The sequence below is a fragment of the Lygodium microphyllum genome, chromosome 8 (genome assembly GCF_053477565.2).
Source record: "Lygodium microphyllum isolate KBCC chromosome 8, Lygodium_microphyllum_v1.1.10, whole genome shotgun sequence".
Taxonomy (NCBI): domain Eukaryota; kingdom Viridiplantae; phylum Streptophyta; class Polypodiopsida; order Schizaeales; family Lygodiaceae; genus Lygodium; species Lygodium microphyllum.
This window is the reverse complement of record NC_141142.1, coordinates 35,379,877-35,396,188: the sequence shown is the minus strand read 5'-3', so window position 1 is coordinate 35,396,188 and position 16,312 is coordinate 35,379,877. Positions and strand designations below refer to the sequence as shown.

The 16,312-nt window shown below is 40.1% G+C and overlaps 1 protein-coding gene across 2 annotated transcripts in view; it reads right to left on the bottom strand.

The window, feature by feature from the left end:
* The window catches only part of LOC148032147 (diacylglycerol O-acyltransferase 1-like), a 219,509-nt gene that overhangs the window by 181,387 nt on the left and 21,810 nt on the right, over positions 1-16,312 (bottom strand). For both annotated transcript variants that reach the window (XM_087682786.1, XM_087682785.1), the window contains exon 2: positions 10,444-10,746. In XM_087682786.1, the coding sequence (XP_087538912.1) occupies positions 10,444-10,692 (249 nt within the window). In that variant the 5' untranslated portion in view covers positions 10,693-10,746. The remainder of the gene's footprint in view (positions 1-10,443; positions 10,747-16,312) is intronic.

Below are 16,312 nucleotides of genomic sequence, written 5' to 3'. Positions count from 1 at the left end.
AATAAAAAAAATGCTCCACTTCCTTGATTATGGCATCAATACCTCTATGTCTTGCATACTGAGAAGCATGACTTTCACTGGTAACTCTAAGCCTTAACTGCTTTGTCACACACAAACGTCCATGCATCATCAAATATCCATCTCTTAGCACAAAGTGCTCATGCCTCAAGCCATAGCAAAGCTGATCATAAACATTAGCAAAGTTTGAATCAGCAATATATTGCTCTTTCATGGCATCCAACTCAATGTGATAAACCATACTAACGTGTGAAATTTGTGCTTAGATGATAGTGCATCAGCCACAACATTCTTTTTACCATCAATAAGTACAATCTGAAAATGAAATATAGAGAGAAAATTTGTCTATCTCATATGTTTCTTTGACAACTTTGTCTACGTCTAACAATACCTCAAAGTCTGATGGTATATTTATACTGTAAAATCAGCCCCCAAGAAATAATATTTCCACGTCGATAGTTCATGAATTACAGCTAAGACCTCTTTCTCATAGACCTCCAAATTCTTTTCTGCACTGCAGAGAATTTGGCTCTCATAGCAACAACTCGGCCATCTTGCATAAAAATAGCCCCAATGCTGTTACCACATGCATCACATTGAACCACAAATGATTTCCTTAGATCGGTCAACATAAGCACGGAATTTGAAGTCATCTTTTCAAATGCCGAAATTTTCACTGTTGTCCATCTAAATGGCACATTCTTCTTCTGCAAAGCATGCAATGGAGATGCGATTTCAACAAATCCGCATACATACTTCTTGTAGTAAGAACATAAACCCAAGAAGCTATGGATCTCATATACGTTTCTCAAAGGTGGCCATGATTGTATTGCCTCAACCTTTGTAGGAACTATACGAATCCTATCAACTAATACAATATGCCCCAAAAAGTGAATCTTACACAAAAAGAATTCGCTTTTCTTGTCATTGATAACTAGCCAATTGAAAGTGGCAGGAGCATTTATAAGCCCAAAAGGCATAACAAGAAACTCATACAACCCAAAAGATAACTTGAGAGCTATCTTAGGCACATCTTCCGGTCTAATCCATATCTGATAATACCTACTTTTCAAATCTATACGGCCGAATATGGCTTGTTGGAATAAAGGCCCATTTGACCTCCGTGTAAAGTACACGCACATTATTTAGCTGTACATGTGAATGCGCCCTTATGTGCCCTAAGTATAAATACATTTTATTTTTTGTGTACCAATACATTGTTGGTACACTCAAATCTAATCATACTTTCACTCTCCCTCTCTCACTCTCGCCGTCACTCTCACTCTCCTCGAACTGCTGCACATCCCCAGCTGAGCTCTCCAACAACTAGTATCAGAGCTTAAGGTTCTGTGCCCACTTCCCGAGTCGACAGACACTGCTAAGGTGCAGGCAATAGCCACACGCTATAGTCGCAGGAGAGTAGGTGAACGAGACGAACTGTACGTGACAATCAACAGACATCAATAGGCAACCGATGACCAATAGGTAACAAGACTAGCGGGCAGGCGATGTACGTGATGACAAGGGACCAAGCGTGCAGGCGATGGGGCAATGCAACGTGACCAGCTAGTCGAGCGCAAGCGAACGGTCGAGCAGCAACGAGCAACAGGCGACAAATGCCAACTGGCAGGTCACGCGACCCGCTTAACGGGTCAACGGACCCTGTCATTCCGTTTTTTTTATCAAAAATCTTATTTTCTTCAAAATCTCCTTTGAAATTCCTTCCTTTAACCGGGGTTCGTGCACTGGAGGCACAGATCTCAGATTTGTGCGAATTCAAACCTGGAAATTTGGGCCTTTTCTCGGGTTTAATCTCGTCCATGCCTCGTAGTGACATTCAGATCAGAAATTGCAGACATTGCATGTGGTGACCTCAATTAAATTGGGGATTTTGCCAAATTTGTCAAAATTTTACTCTTTTGAGTAAAATTTCTTGACATTGAATCCCAAAATTTTGGGGCTTTTCATGTATTGGTAAAATTTTGCTCACCTGGGCCAGATGGATGACATTTATGCACTTTTGGACCTGAAATTTTGGGGATTTGTGCAAAACTTGGTAAATTTCTGCATTTTTGCCCATGTGGTGGCTGGTTCATGTATAAATAGTAGAGATTTATTACTGTTTGAGGAAGAACAGCAGTGTGTTTGCTGGTTCAGCTTGTGTTTCTGCAGTTCAAATTCGTGATAAAATGGCTACAACTTCGTCCAGTTCAGACATCAAGAGTTTGATGGAAATCAAACAGTTTGATGGTCATGGCTTTGACCTTTGGAAAGACCATATGCAGGGCATATAGTTCCTAAAGGATTGTGAGAATGCTTTGCATGAAGATAAACCCGCACAAATGTCTGATTGTAAATTGGGCCAGAGTAAATAAAAAGGCTATGTCTTACATTAAGATGGGTGTCACTGACGACATCTTGACAGACATTAAGGGTTTAGATACAGGTTATGCAATATGGGAGAAGCTAAAAACTACCTATAAGATCACCACACCTGTTAATCAAGTGCATTTAATGCGCAAGTTGGTGAATATGCGATTGGATGAGTCAAAGCCTGCAACCGAGCACTTGAGTGCATTTGCAGGCATTTTAAATCAACTTAAAGATGCAAATTTGGACTTTGATGATAAGTTGAGGGCGATCTTTTTTATCATGACACTACCTGACTCTTGGGAGACCTTGGTAGTTTCTCTCGGCAATAACCCCAATCTCTCATATAATGGGGTGAGGGGCTCAATCTTGAATGAAGAAATTAGACGTATGTCTAGTGGAGAAGGCAGCAACTCAACTTATAATGTAAGAGGCAGGGCTGAAAAGAAAAATGCAAATGTAGGACAGAGAAACATGAGCAAGAGCAAAGAAAAGAAAAAGAGTGACATTACTTGCTATCACTATGGTTAGAAGAGCCACAAGAAACCTGATTGCAGGTATTAGAAGAAGGAACAAGAGAGAAAGAAGAATGCAGGAGATAAAAAGAAGGATAAGACAGATGCATTTGAGGCAGCCAAAGGTAAGGAAAAGGCTAATGTGGCCTCTAGTGTAGTCATAGAGGAGCTTTCGGATACAAAGGCTGATGTATTATGTATAGTTGATTATGATGCCCTTGTATGTCACATGCAGGATATACAGATTACCAAGGCTGATGTGATTGATGCACTTTTGTAAGTTGATGATGGTGTCACTCAAATTTGGATTATAGACTCTAGTGCCTCTTTCCATGTAACTCCTTGCTTGGAGTGTTTTGCTATGTTCAATGCAGGCAGTTATAGAAAGGTGTATCTTGGAAATAACCATGCTTGCAGCATTGATGGGATTGGCATTGTACACTTTTCTTTAGACAATGGGCAAGAGCTTGTGTTGAAAGATGTCAGATATGTGCTTGGCATTTAAAAGAGTTTACTATCTGTTGGTCAACTTGACTTGCATGGTTACACTACACTGTTTGGTGGTGGTTTGTGGAAAGTGAAAAAGAGTTCCACGCTGATTGCAAAAGCAACCAAGAAGGGCACTTTGTATTGTTTGTACTGCAAAGCTTTGAATGGCAAGTTTCTTGCAATTGCTGAAATTGGCAGTCACTTGGAGTTATGGCATAAGAGATTAGGCCATATGAGCCAGAAAGGACTTGATGTCCTTACCTCTCTGAAGAGGGTTGATGGAAAAGGCTCTAAACTTGACTTTTGTAATGAGTGTCAGTTTGGGAAGCAAATAAAAAATTCATTTTATTCTGGTGTCTCTCGTAAGTACAATGTCTTGGACTTAGTGGAATATGATGTATGTAGTATGCCCGTGAAATCGTTGGGTGATGCTACATATTTTGTCTCCTTTATTGATGATTGTTTTAAAAAGATTTGGATATACTTGTTGAAAAAGGAAAGTGAAGTGTTTGTTGTTTTTAAAACTTTACAATCACAATTCTCATGTTGTAGACTATCACACTATATGCACTTGTGCTTAAACCCACATTTGATAAGCCTTTGGAATACTGCCCATCCCTTCTCTTCCACTTTATTTAAGTTTATATCCTTTTAGTAAAGGTCTCTGAAATTGAAGTGAATATCGTGCAAGCCCTTCACTATCTCATTCAAAGCATCCCCTTCTAGAATTGGACCAAGAGGCATAACAGGATGTTTAGCTATAAAAATATATGGATTTGTTGCAATTTTGAGTGCTTTCATAGAATTTGCAAGCATAGACCCTGTTTCCAACCTCAATTTCATCCTTTTTTCCTTCACAATCATATTTACATGGGGACTTGCATGATGAGATTTATATGGAGCAACCTAAGAGCTTTGCAGAACTTGGCGGGGAGCACCTAGTGTGCAAATTGAAGAAAAGTCTTTATGGCTTGAAACAGGAACCTAGGGAGTGGTATCATAAGTTTGATGCCTTTATGTAGTCACAGAGCTACAACAGGAGTGCTATGGATCCGTATCTTTACACGAAGAAAGCCCGTGATGGTTCTTTATTGATTTTGGTACTCTATGTGGATGATATGCTGATAGCAAGGAAAGTTCGTGATGAGCTAGATGCTCTTAAGGCTTAGCTCAAAAAGAGCTTTGAGATGAAAGATCTAGGACAGGCCGCTCACATACTTGGTATGTGCATTAGACCCGACAGGCATCAACATCTATAATATATATCCAATTAGTTTTCAACGCTCTTTAGGAGGTCTCATCTTCCACCAAATGGTCAATCAATTTCTCTTGCAAGATGAAGTTGAAATGCTTGAGAACCGATAATGGGTGTGAGTTCACATCTACTGAATTCAAGTCCTTTTGTTACTTGCATAGATTTAAGAGGGAGCTTACAGCTCCTTACAGCCCTTCTTCTAATGGGGTGGCTGAAAGATACAATAGGACTTTATGTGAAAGAGTGCAGTGCATGCTGTCCACTACTAATCTCCCTCATGAATTTTGGGAAAAGACACTCAAAACCGCGGTTCACATTTGCAACCGCTCTCCAAACAGGTCCTTAAATAATGGCATCCCTAAGGAGGTTTGGTCTGGCAAATCGGCCTCATATGACCATTTACGCATATTTGGCCGTGATGCTTTTGTGCATGTTAGAGATGAGCTGAGGAACAAGACCCAAAATCCACCAAAGGCATTTTCATGGGCTATGGTGATGAGGGTGAATTTGGCTACAGAGTGTAGTTACCTCAATCCAAGAAAATTATTCGCAGCCATAACGTTGTGTTTAATGAGGCAAAATTGCTAAAAGGTACTTTAGCCTCTAATGAAGATATGAAAAATATCAAATTTTAGAGTTTGCAGCCACCTATTACTTCACAAAATGAGCCTCATGGTGCTGTACCACAGGCTGAAACTGATGATCAGCCGGTTATATTTTAGCTAGATGATGATGGACAGCAAATAGAAGCACAAGAAGGTCATGGACAACAAGATAGACTTGTTGATTATGAAAATGCAGGTGCTGGTAATGAAAATGAAGGTGTTGTACAGCATGCTGAAAATGGCTTACAGCAGCTAATAAATGCTGAAAATAACATGCCTCCAGATGTAGACCCAATCCCTGAAAATATTAATGATTGGGTACGCAAGTCTACACGCGTAAGAAGGCAACCACATAGGTTTGACCCCTCCTTGCATTATGTGATGCTTACAGATGAGGGTGAGCCTCTTACATACAAAGAGGCCAAGTCATGCAAATTCAGTAATAAGTGGGAGCTAGCTATGCAAGAAGAGATTAAATCTCTATATGCAAATGATACTTGGGATCTTGTGTCGTTGCCCAAAGGGAGGAAGCCTCTTCCAAACAAATGGGTTTACAAAGTAAAAACAATTGATGGAAAACCCAAGTATAAGGCAAGACTAGTTGCTAAAAGGTATGCACAGAAGGAAGGAATTGACTTCCAAGAGATCTTCTCACTCGTTGTGAAGATGACCATTCTACATGTACTTTTGGCTCTCACTGTTGTATTGGACTTAGAGCTGTACCGAATGGATGTAAAAACAGCTTTCTTGCATGGTGACATTAATGAGGAAATTTACATGAACCTGGAAAAGAGTAGATGGTGTGTAAACTAAAACGCAGCTTGTATGGGCTGAAGCAAGCACCACGGTAGTGGTATAAAAAGTTTGACACTTTTATGCTATCTCATGAGCTTACACACAGCCATGCAGATCATTGTCTGTACATGAAAAAGGATACAGATGGCAGCCCCATCATACTCGTTTTGTATGTGGATGATATGTTGCTAGCTAGAAAAAGAAAGACTAGCTTGGATGCTCTCAAAAATCAGCCAAAATCAACTTTCTCCATGAAGGATTTCGGGAATGCAAAGCATATATTGGGCATGAGGATTCGTAGAGATAGAATGCAAAAGTTTGTGTTTTTATCTCAAGAAAAGTACACTGAAAAGGTACTGGATAGATTTAACATAGTTGAAGCTAAGCCTTTTGGGGTATCTTTACCTCCTTATCTTAAGCTTAGTAAAGTCAATTGCCCAAAAGATGACGTGGAAGCAAATGCTATGAAGGGAGTCCCTTATGCATCAGCTTGTGGCTCTCTTATGTATGCTATGGTTGCTACTCATCCAAACATTGCTCATGCAGTGGGAGTTGTTAGCAGGTTTATGTCAAATCCTGGCAAAACACATTGGGAAGCTGTCAAGTGTATTCTTCGATGCCTAAAGGGTACACAAAGAAAGTGTATTTGCTATAGGCAAGGTGCACTTAGTTTGCAGGGTTATTGTGATGCAGACATGGCAGGTGACTTGGAAACTCGTAGGTCCACCAACATGTATGTCTTTACAATTGCTAGTGGGGCTATTTCCTCGTGTTCCACGTTGCACAACATCGTCGCACTAAGTACTACTGAAGCTGAATACATATCAGCTACTAAAGGCTAAAGCTTCTAAGGAAGCTATATGGTTAAGCAGACTTGCAGAGGATCTCCACATGTCTATGGGTACTACAGTTTTGGGATGTGATAGCCAGAGCGTTGTGTATCTGGCTAAGAATGCCATGTATCATTCACGCACAAAGCATATAGATGTGTGATATCACTTCATCAAACAAATTCTGGAATATGGTCTAATCACATTGACCAAGATCAAAACACAGGACAACGCTGCAGATGTTCTCACTAAAAGTCTGAGCATTGCATACGACTAGTGGGTGTTGGTTAGAGGTTCATTTCGAACCTTTAAGTGGGAGGTTGTTGGGATAAAGGCCCGTTTGACTTCCATGTAAAGGTTAAAGATGAAGATCAGAGTGCATGGAATCTATGGGAAAAGATTCAAGAACTTTATGCAAAACAGAGCCATGCTTCACATATGTATTGGCTTAAATAGTTGATGGATCTCTGTATGAAGGAGGGGACCCCCTTGTCTACTCATTTTAGCCAATTTCATTCTATAATAAAGAAATTTGCTTCAACAAGGTATTGAGTTTCAGGATAATCTGCATCCTTTGTTTCTGCTTGGCACTTTACCTAAGTCTTGGGATGTGTTTTGCACTGCAGTCTGTACCAACAAACTTGATGGGCTGAAATTGAAAGATGTAGAGAGTGCCCTTTTGACTGAAGAAATTAACAGGAAAAATGATGATGCTTCCCACAATTCACATGATTTATCTATTAGAAGTGGTAGAAGTGGCAAGAAAGATAATGATTTTCATGGGAAGGATTGGTACACTCAAATCTAATCGTACTTTCACTCTCCCTCTTTGACTCTCGCCGTCACTCTCACTCTCCTCGAACTACTGCACATTCCCAACCGAGCTCTCCAACATGGCTGCCCCCTGCAATCTATCCATAACATCATCGATTTGAGAGATCGCAAACTGATTTTTTATCGTGATCTTGTTCAAAGCACGATAGTCAATGCATATACACCATGAGCCGTCCTTTTTCTGCACCAAAAGCACTGGAGAAAAAAAAGGAGATGAGTTAGGCTGAATCGACCCTTTTTCTAATAGCTCATTCAGGTAGCTGCCTTGGAAATAACTAAGAGAAGCAAGCAGAATACATTTTCAAAAATGACATGCAATCATTCTCTAATTTAGACATACTCCCAATATTCTCACTATCATCTTTATCCTTGTAAAAACAAAATACACTAAAAGATAATTTTTTTATTACTTCAGAAATAACAACTACAAATACAACAAGGACAGATTCCCCTTTTAGTTTTACATCAAGTATGGGTGTCTTTCCCTTATGTTGAATAGTGATCTCTTTTGCACATGAATAAATACTACATGCATGCAATGACACCATGGTATACCAAGCGATATATCACAACCCTCAAGTGGAGCAATGAAAAACTCTTCATTGTCCACATATCCTTGTATATGCAACCAAAACTTTCTAATGAGCAATGTGACGAGCTCTGCATGGCCTTTACATGCCATTCCAACTCCCCCCATCAATCCCATCTCATCTTCTTTGATGCCTAGAGAGGCTGAAATTGGCTCGTGCACCATTATCAAAGAAAATCAATGTATGCTAATCCCTAATTTTGCCCCATCCTCCACACAACTCAATAGCATCATCATTGGGTTAATTGCAAGCTCTCCAACTACAATAAATCCCACAGCATGCTTTGGGCCAATAAGCTCAATATCTACAACCCACTTTACTGTAAGTACATCTACCCACTTTCCTATCCCTAATGTAACATGTGAAGATACGGTATACATCTCCCCACGAGAATAAGCAACCGTGCCATGAATGGATCGCCTATGTGTATCACTCCAACCATCAGTAATTAATAAAACTCCATTTTTAGCCCATAGATTCTTTTTGGTTTTCTCTGCTGGGTGGATATAACAGCTTGCCTCGGAAAAGGAAGAAAGGGCTGAAGCAAAAAGTAACTGAGTTTTTTGCCCTCTTCTAACTCCTGAGGCTATAAACTTGGTTTCGAACTCCTAAAATTTGCATAAAAAGAAGTGACGACCTGCTAAGTTAGCCATTTTACCTCCAGATATATCTAAGTCTCTAGCCATAGCTCCTACTTGCTCCAAAAAGCTGAAACTAACTGTGGTCCTTCTTGATGTACCTGTACTTGTACCTATAACCTAAGTAGCTAGGGTTTGAGATTTAAAAAGGAGAAAAGAAGAAAGAGGAAAAGAACCAAAGCCCGATGCTCTGATACCACTTGTAATGAATGAAGCTAAGAGAAGAAAGGAGAATGAGCTGAAGAGAGAGAAAGAGAGAAAGAAGAAGAGAAATGACTAAAAGAGGAGAGAGAAAGACAGAAAAGAGGGAAGAAAGGAGAAGGAAGCCATGAAAGCTGGAGGTGAAGGTGAAGAGTATGTTCTTGATAATAACCGGTTACCCTAAACCGGGACTCTTACACCTTATATACCCCGGTCAGTGTGACTGGGTGTCTAAACCCTAGTTCCTATGTATCCCGCTCGTTACATCTTGACATGCTTATTCTTCCTGTGGCTATGGAAGTGATGCAGACGCCTGACTTTGTTGCTCGGCAATGCTTCCTTGTTGGTGTGAAAGAAGGCTGCAAGAAGAAATCTCATGTCTGACACCCTAGCTGTCTAACAACAACGATGCTCTATTGGGAGGCAAAATCTGCTCTCATGATGACTCCTCTAAGACCTGCTAGACTGTCACCCTGCATCTGAAAGGGAAGAGCTATGAACCACCTTCAGTGTCCAAAAGACCCGGTTGGCCAGAGTTTGAGAGGTCCCCTTCAATGTATAGCCTTCTATGGCAGCTTTAGCCAGCAAGATGGACTGCAGCAAGGACAAGTTCTCTTTTTCACATGTAAGCAATCAATGTAAGCTATGAATATCGACCATTGCACTATATCTTTGATCGGGTCCTTTCCCTAAATTTTCCCTGCTTCTAATTATGCTGCATTTAATGTAACGGTAATATGGAAATGTATCAGAACCAATAAATTGCACAAATCGGTAGAGTTTACACACATCACAGAAACTAGTAGTAGAGTCTAATATACAGCTAAGTCAAAAGTTCAGAGCTCTTGGCCACGTGGAGCTGTACAAGCACAAAAGTAAATGAATGCATCCAACAAGGCTAGAAATCATAATATACTAAATTTTGTCACCCCAGTCAGCTTGTCTGCTTTATGAAATCCCCCTATGGCTGAGAGCTCCTCGTACCCTGCAAATGATTTTCTTGTATTTTGGTACTTGATGTAGGCCTCCTCCTATAGAAATCAAAATATTATGCTGCAAGTTTCCGTCCTACAACCTTTTCCCACAAGTATTTTAAAAGGGAAGGACAAATTCATTTCAAACATCAAGATAATGCAACAAAATCAAGTGTTACAGACAAACTTGTAAGGCATTATGTATCAAAGATAAGCTCCATAAGCACTTTAATCTACATGAGACATGTTCTCAAAACAACCACAGTTTCTCATCGCCTTAAGTTTGATGTCAAGATGCCTATGTGCTGGGCAATTGATGAGAGTGAAACCTGATGAAAAATTGCAGCTGAACTCAATGGACTATCTTTTAATATTTTGTGAGCAGGATCAGATGCACGAGAAGTATAGTTCGAATTCAGTTTTCGGTCTTCAGAATGCCCATTCTGCCCTTCCCGAGACAAAGAGCTAGAATTGGATGAAGCAGAACTCTCAGACTTTAAGATCTTTCGATGTCGCAGATTAGCCTCTCCTGAAACACTTGAACTACAGACTGACTCTTCTTCAAACTGTTGATCCATCCTCTTCACATAAATGTGGACTTGCTATCAACTTGTTTCAGAAATTTCAGGCATCTGAAACACAAAAGGAAGATCATGAGCACATTATTAGATGCCATAAACATTTATCAACACAGTAAAATACAGAATTTTCTCCTATGCCCATGGAAAGCGTTTGGTACATGCATTTGTTTCACATTTCTTCAGCTCTACATCTAGGTAAATGTGCCCCGCCTCATCTACCCCTTCCTCACTCTGCGTCCTTATAACCCCTCCACTCCTCCACACACCCACATGTATTCCAGGCATTCTAGTACATCTTTGTAACTAAATAGATAAAGACCTAGAATGAAGAAAAATTCTAATTCCTAGCATTCTTGTTCAAACTTTTAGAGACAATAGTTGCAACTTGGAACTTGCTAGTGCCAAGATTCAAGATTCAAGAATCCAAATTTAAGTTTTTTTTGCCCTTGCCTCAGGGATTTGCATTAATTCTTCCAAATCAGCTCTTATTAGCTGCATGCAAAGTGACCTTCAGGCTTTGGTTTCACAAGGTGAGGTGGTTCCAAAAGGCACAGTTTGCAGACATTTGGGATATCCTTTGGGGGTTGAATATCTCATCTAAGCAATTGCTTGACTTGACTTCCACAAGCATTACAGGTAAGTTTGTATACTCAAAGTCGCAAACCTGGTCTTTCCATGTATGTTTGAAAGTTGATCAAACTATTATGGTGCCAATAGTTTCATATGATTTACCTTTGCTTCCTTGGTCAAAGTCTCGTATGCAAGAAATCACTCAGCCTATTTGCTTATTGCTCAGAAAGAAGGATTCTACATGATTGGTCATTTCTTGGATCCCCTAGAATCACATTTGCACTCCAAGAAGAATGGGATGTGGAATTGTTCTGAACCTGGAGACACACCATTGGTCTCTATTTGAAGCTTTGTGTGAGGGTCTTTGATTGCCAAGTTTTTCCTTGAAGACCAAGGTATTAACGGTGAGCTTGTAAAGTGCAACATTTTGGTTTCATTTCTAAGACAAAGGATACATCAGCTACATAATCACTTGCATACTTGGCACTTGCATAGCGAAATAGAAGGGGTGCACATGTACCAACTCCAAAATGCACATAGATAGTTAGATTTTGTTGTGTTGGTTGACATTGAATGTTGGACTTGCTCAAAAGGGCAACCATGCTTGGGTCTTCATAAAAGTAGCACTTCGTGGAAATTTGTGGTGATGGTGGGCTGGCTCAATAAAACTCCCTTTAAATACAGAGTCTTTATGTGGCGAATGTTGGCTGGTGCTCTTCCTTTTTCCATCTCAAATGGTGGTGATCTCTTTTGTACAACATCTGAAGAAACTTCTCATCATCAATTTCTTTCTTGTCCAATGGCAAGGAGAGCTTGGTCTTTGTCGTCTGCTATTTGGTTTTGAGTGGTAGACCTGTCAATGTCTACAAAGGATTGGGTTTTGGGACAGATTCTCAGGTCCTATGCCACATATGTAAATTCTCTCACACTTTTTGCACTTCTAGCCCCTAGGGCTGTTGGCACATATGGACTATGTGGAAAGCATTCATTTTTTATTCCACTACTAGAGTGCAGAGTTGCATTATCAGTTTGAGAGGCCTTCATCATTGGCAACTTGACATCATGGAGCTAGCAAATATTCTCCCTTGACAATATCTCCTTTCTTGACACACTGCAATTTCTTCGATTCCCTTCTTGGTCATATAGACTATTTGCTCTTGTAGTCATGTTGTACTTTTGAATTTTGTGTTTTGGTAATTAATACAATTATCTTGATAGAGAGAGAGAGAGAGAGAGAGGTGTGTTGGGGCTGCAATTAGTACTCTAATTAGGAAATTGTGAAAAATGAGCCTAACGGCAGAGTTATAGTATTGTTTAATCAATAGAAGAATCCGAAGGAAGCACTAAGGTCTTCTTCATGCATGAAAGAGCTCAACACAACCTTCATAGATTAAGTGGTGGATGCCTTGGGGCCTGATTTGGATGATGAAGAATGGGAAGAAATGGTTTCTTGTACGGAGGTGGCCCCTGTTGGGCTAAAAATGCATTTTCACTAAGTCATGGCAAATCGTCTCCACAAGCACCTCCCTACCGTCATGCACCCTAATCAGTATGGATTTATGAAAGGGCGGAATATCTTGCACAATGTATTGAATGTCCAATTGACCATTGACTATGCAAAGCACTTCAAGCAGGAAGTCATGTTGATTCAATTGGACCTCGAAAAGGCTTTTGATTATCTAGATTGGTCTTTTGTGGCAAGCCTCATGCATGTTATGGGTTTGGGTTTGTGCATATCCCGTCTAATACACACAATCAATATGGATGTCTCTTCACAAGTCATGATGAATGGTGGGGTCCTTAAGCCATTCACCCTAGAGCGATCAGTCAAACAAGGTTGCCCCTTGAGTCCCTTGTTCTTTGTCGTAGCAACCCATCCAGCCCTTTCTATACTTTCTCACTTAGGGACAACGGAATAGCTGGTTGGTCTCTCTCTTCCCTTTGGCGATGGGCTAGTCTCACTAGCGGATGACACACTTATGATTCTCAAAGCAAAACAAGCAAACCTCCACACAGCATTGGATGTATAGAAATGTTTTGGCCAAGCCTCTGGTATTCATATTAATGCAACCAAATACTCCCTCATTACTTGTACTTAACCGGATTTGCAGTCTTTGCAATGGCAAGGGGTGGTGGTCCCTCGTGGGAATGTCGTGGGGCATTTGGGGTACCCCTTGGGTGTTGATGTTCAGCCCAAGCAATTGTTGCGATGGATTTCTCTGAAATCGGAGGTGAAATTTCTATACTAGAAATCCCAGGCCTCGCCTTTCCATGTTCGCCTTAAAGTGGCACACTCCATTATGCTTCCTACACTCACATATTTTTTGCCTCTTTTACCTTGGACTGCCTCCATGGACCTTGAGGGTTCTTATTGGGCACATTCGCTTTATGCTATGGAAAAAGGACACTTTACGTGCAGGTATCTCTTGGATTTCTTAGAGCCATGTCTGCACCTCTAAAAGCATGGGTGGTGGGGCAATTTTGGATGTACAAACCTATATAGTGGCTCTTCTTTGGTAACTCTTCAAAACAATATGTATTGCTCGTCATCCTTGGGTCTTTATAGTCCACTTTTTTTTTTGGAAAACTGAGATATCATACATGGTAACACCAACAAACATGCATCATAGTGGCACATTCTTAATTCAAATACTCACTTTTCCACACCCTCCTCCATTTTGGTAAATCATTTGGTTTTCTTTTTGGAGGCTCATTCTTCAAAAATCCCAGTTGCAACCTACAGAGGATCAACAAATTCCTTTCAGTTGGAATTGTTGGCGATGTCGTGGCTACTCTCTTGGGACAAGAAACAAGAGTATAGGCAATTGTCTGGCACATCTAGGTTTGCCTTCTGTTGTAGATGAAACATTGACAAGCTGAGGGGCCCTAATGTCTTTTCATACAGCAAGAAGACTTTTCCGAATTTCTTGCGGATATTGTGGCTTATGGGGCGGGATTGAAAGGTTGATGCAACCTATACAGCCTTTTCTTGCACTTGACTCGGATCCCTTGGCAAGATTGGGATCTTGCCAGTTATCTTTGTCTTCAAAAGGCTTTAGCTAAATAGGTGTATCATCTCTTGATTAAGAACAAGGATTGGCTGGTTACCAAAGCCAATGCTATTCATGGCATGCATAAATCCAAGGCTTGGTGGAAAATGATAGTAATGGAAGGATGGTTGAACAATACCCTATTCAAATGCAAGGTCTTTCTTTGGAGGGTAATTGTAACCAGCCTTCCTCCTCGGATAGGGTGGTAAATCCCTGATTGCAACTTAATTACAGCAGCAAACAATAAATGCAAATCTGAAAATACAAATTTACCTACTGATCTTGGACAATGCACACCCGATTGGCCCCAAAATTGGCACCCCTTTTGGTATTTCGTTAGCTTTATTGAAGAAAAAGTTAACTTATAATGGGATTCTCCCAATCCCTTTCGGTATTTCAACTCCCCTTCTGTCCAAAGTGACCAACAAGTCTTCAATCTATTTTGCCCCTTGATTCCGGCACTCAATTGGCCTTCACCCACTTCATAGACGATGGAAATGCCCCAAATTCAATGGCTGGCTAGTCCTTCACCTAAATTCAACTGAAATTCACCTTCAGCCTTGTTGAATCCAAGTCTTGGAGCTTCCAATTTCTGGCACACTTCCCAAGGCTGCTGGTAAACCCTAATTTTTGTTATACATTAGGGTTTACAACAGAGAAATTTGCAATTTCTCAGCCTCCAAGGATCCAAATGCTGATATCTTTCGATCAAGGCTGTGAAATGGTTGGGAGATGAGAGGGAAAGCTGTAGAGAGAGAAAATTCAAAGTTTTGTAGCGAATAATGATTAAAAATCAGTCAAATGCAGCTGTTGCCTTGCCACAACAGCTTGTAGATACAAAGAACTGAAGAAAATCAATCATTTATTGCAGCTGCCCTGTCTCAACAGCCTGTAAATGCTGTCACCTGCTATTGATTGGTCTTCTCTTACCCTTGACTGCCTCAGAAGGTCCTCCAATGGCTACAAATCAGATGAGCATCATCTCCTCTCTCTCTCTTGCAAGCTAAATACACTAAAAATGCTCTCTCCAACCTCTAAAGACGTTTTTCAATCTTGCATGGGCATTTTTGACAAGTGCAGCCTTCCCAAAGGGTTTTTCCAGTATTTTTCATAATTAAATATTAATTTTTAATCTTTAAATACTGAAAATTAATCTAACAATTATTTCGATGCCCTAAAAAATAATCTAACTGGCCAATAATTAAATTGGCTAGGCAACTTCCATTCTCAAGTATCTCTATGTCATGTTTGACCATCAGATTGACATTAGGTACCATTAAACATCACTTCTCTAGTATCACCAAAACTGACACTTATGGCCAAATGGATAACCTAGGCCAACAACTGGCACTAGATACCACCAAGTACCTATACGGCATAGCTTATAGCAACTTTTGCCTTTAACATCCCGTAATTTCTTCAGATCCCAAGCTTGTAAATTTACTTTAACCCTAGTTGCACCTCACATGTGCAACATTTACTTAATCACGTGATTAAGAATTAATCCACATGTTAAGTGAGGTTTCAAAAACACATGTCCTCATGATAGCCCTCCCCCTTGAAATCCTTGCAATTGTCCTCAATTGCACTGCCAAATGCATCAAAAGCAAAGTTCTACACTAGAATTTCCATAGGGCATCATAGTCAACACAACATTGCCAACTGTTGTTCAACCATTCCATATACCCAACATATGCTAAAAATTACTAGCCAACATAACATAACATAAGACTCACAAAGAATCCCAAAAACATTGCCAAATTATCATGTGACATGTCTATTACTCATGAGCTCAACTCATCCGACAAAACCAAACCATAGTATAGTGAAAACCAAGCATAAACCATGGCTAAAATATCAATGGCATCATAACATATGATGTTGTCCATAGAACTAGATGTAAACCATTGAAAATTGAGCATAATCTGATCATGAACTAATCACTTGTTGATCTGAGAACTGATCACAAACTACTGCAAATGTGACCACAAACTGAT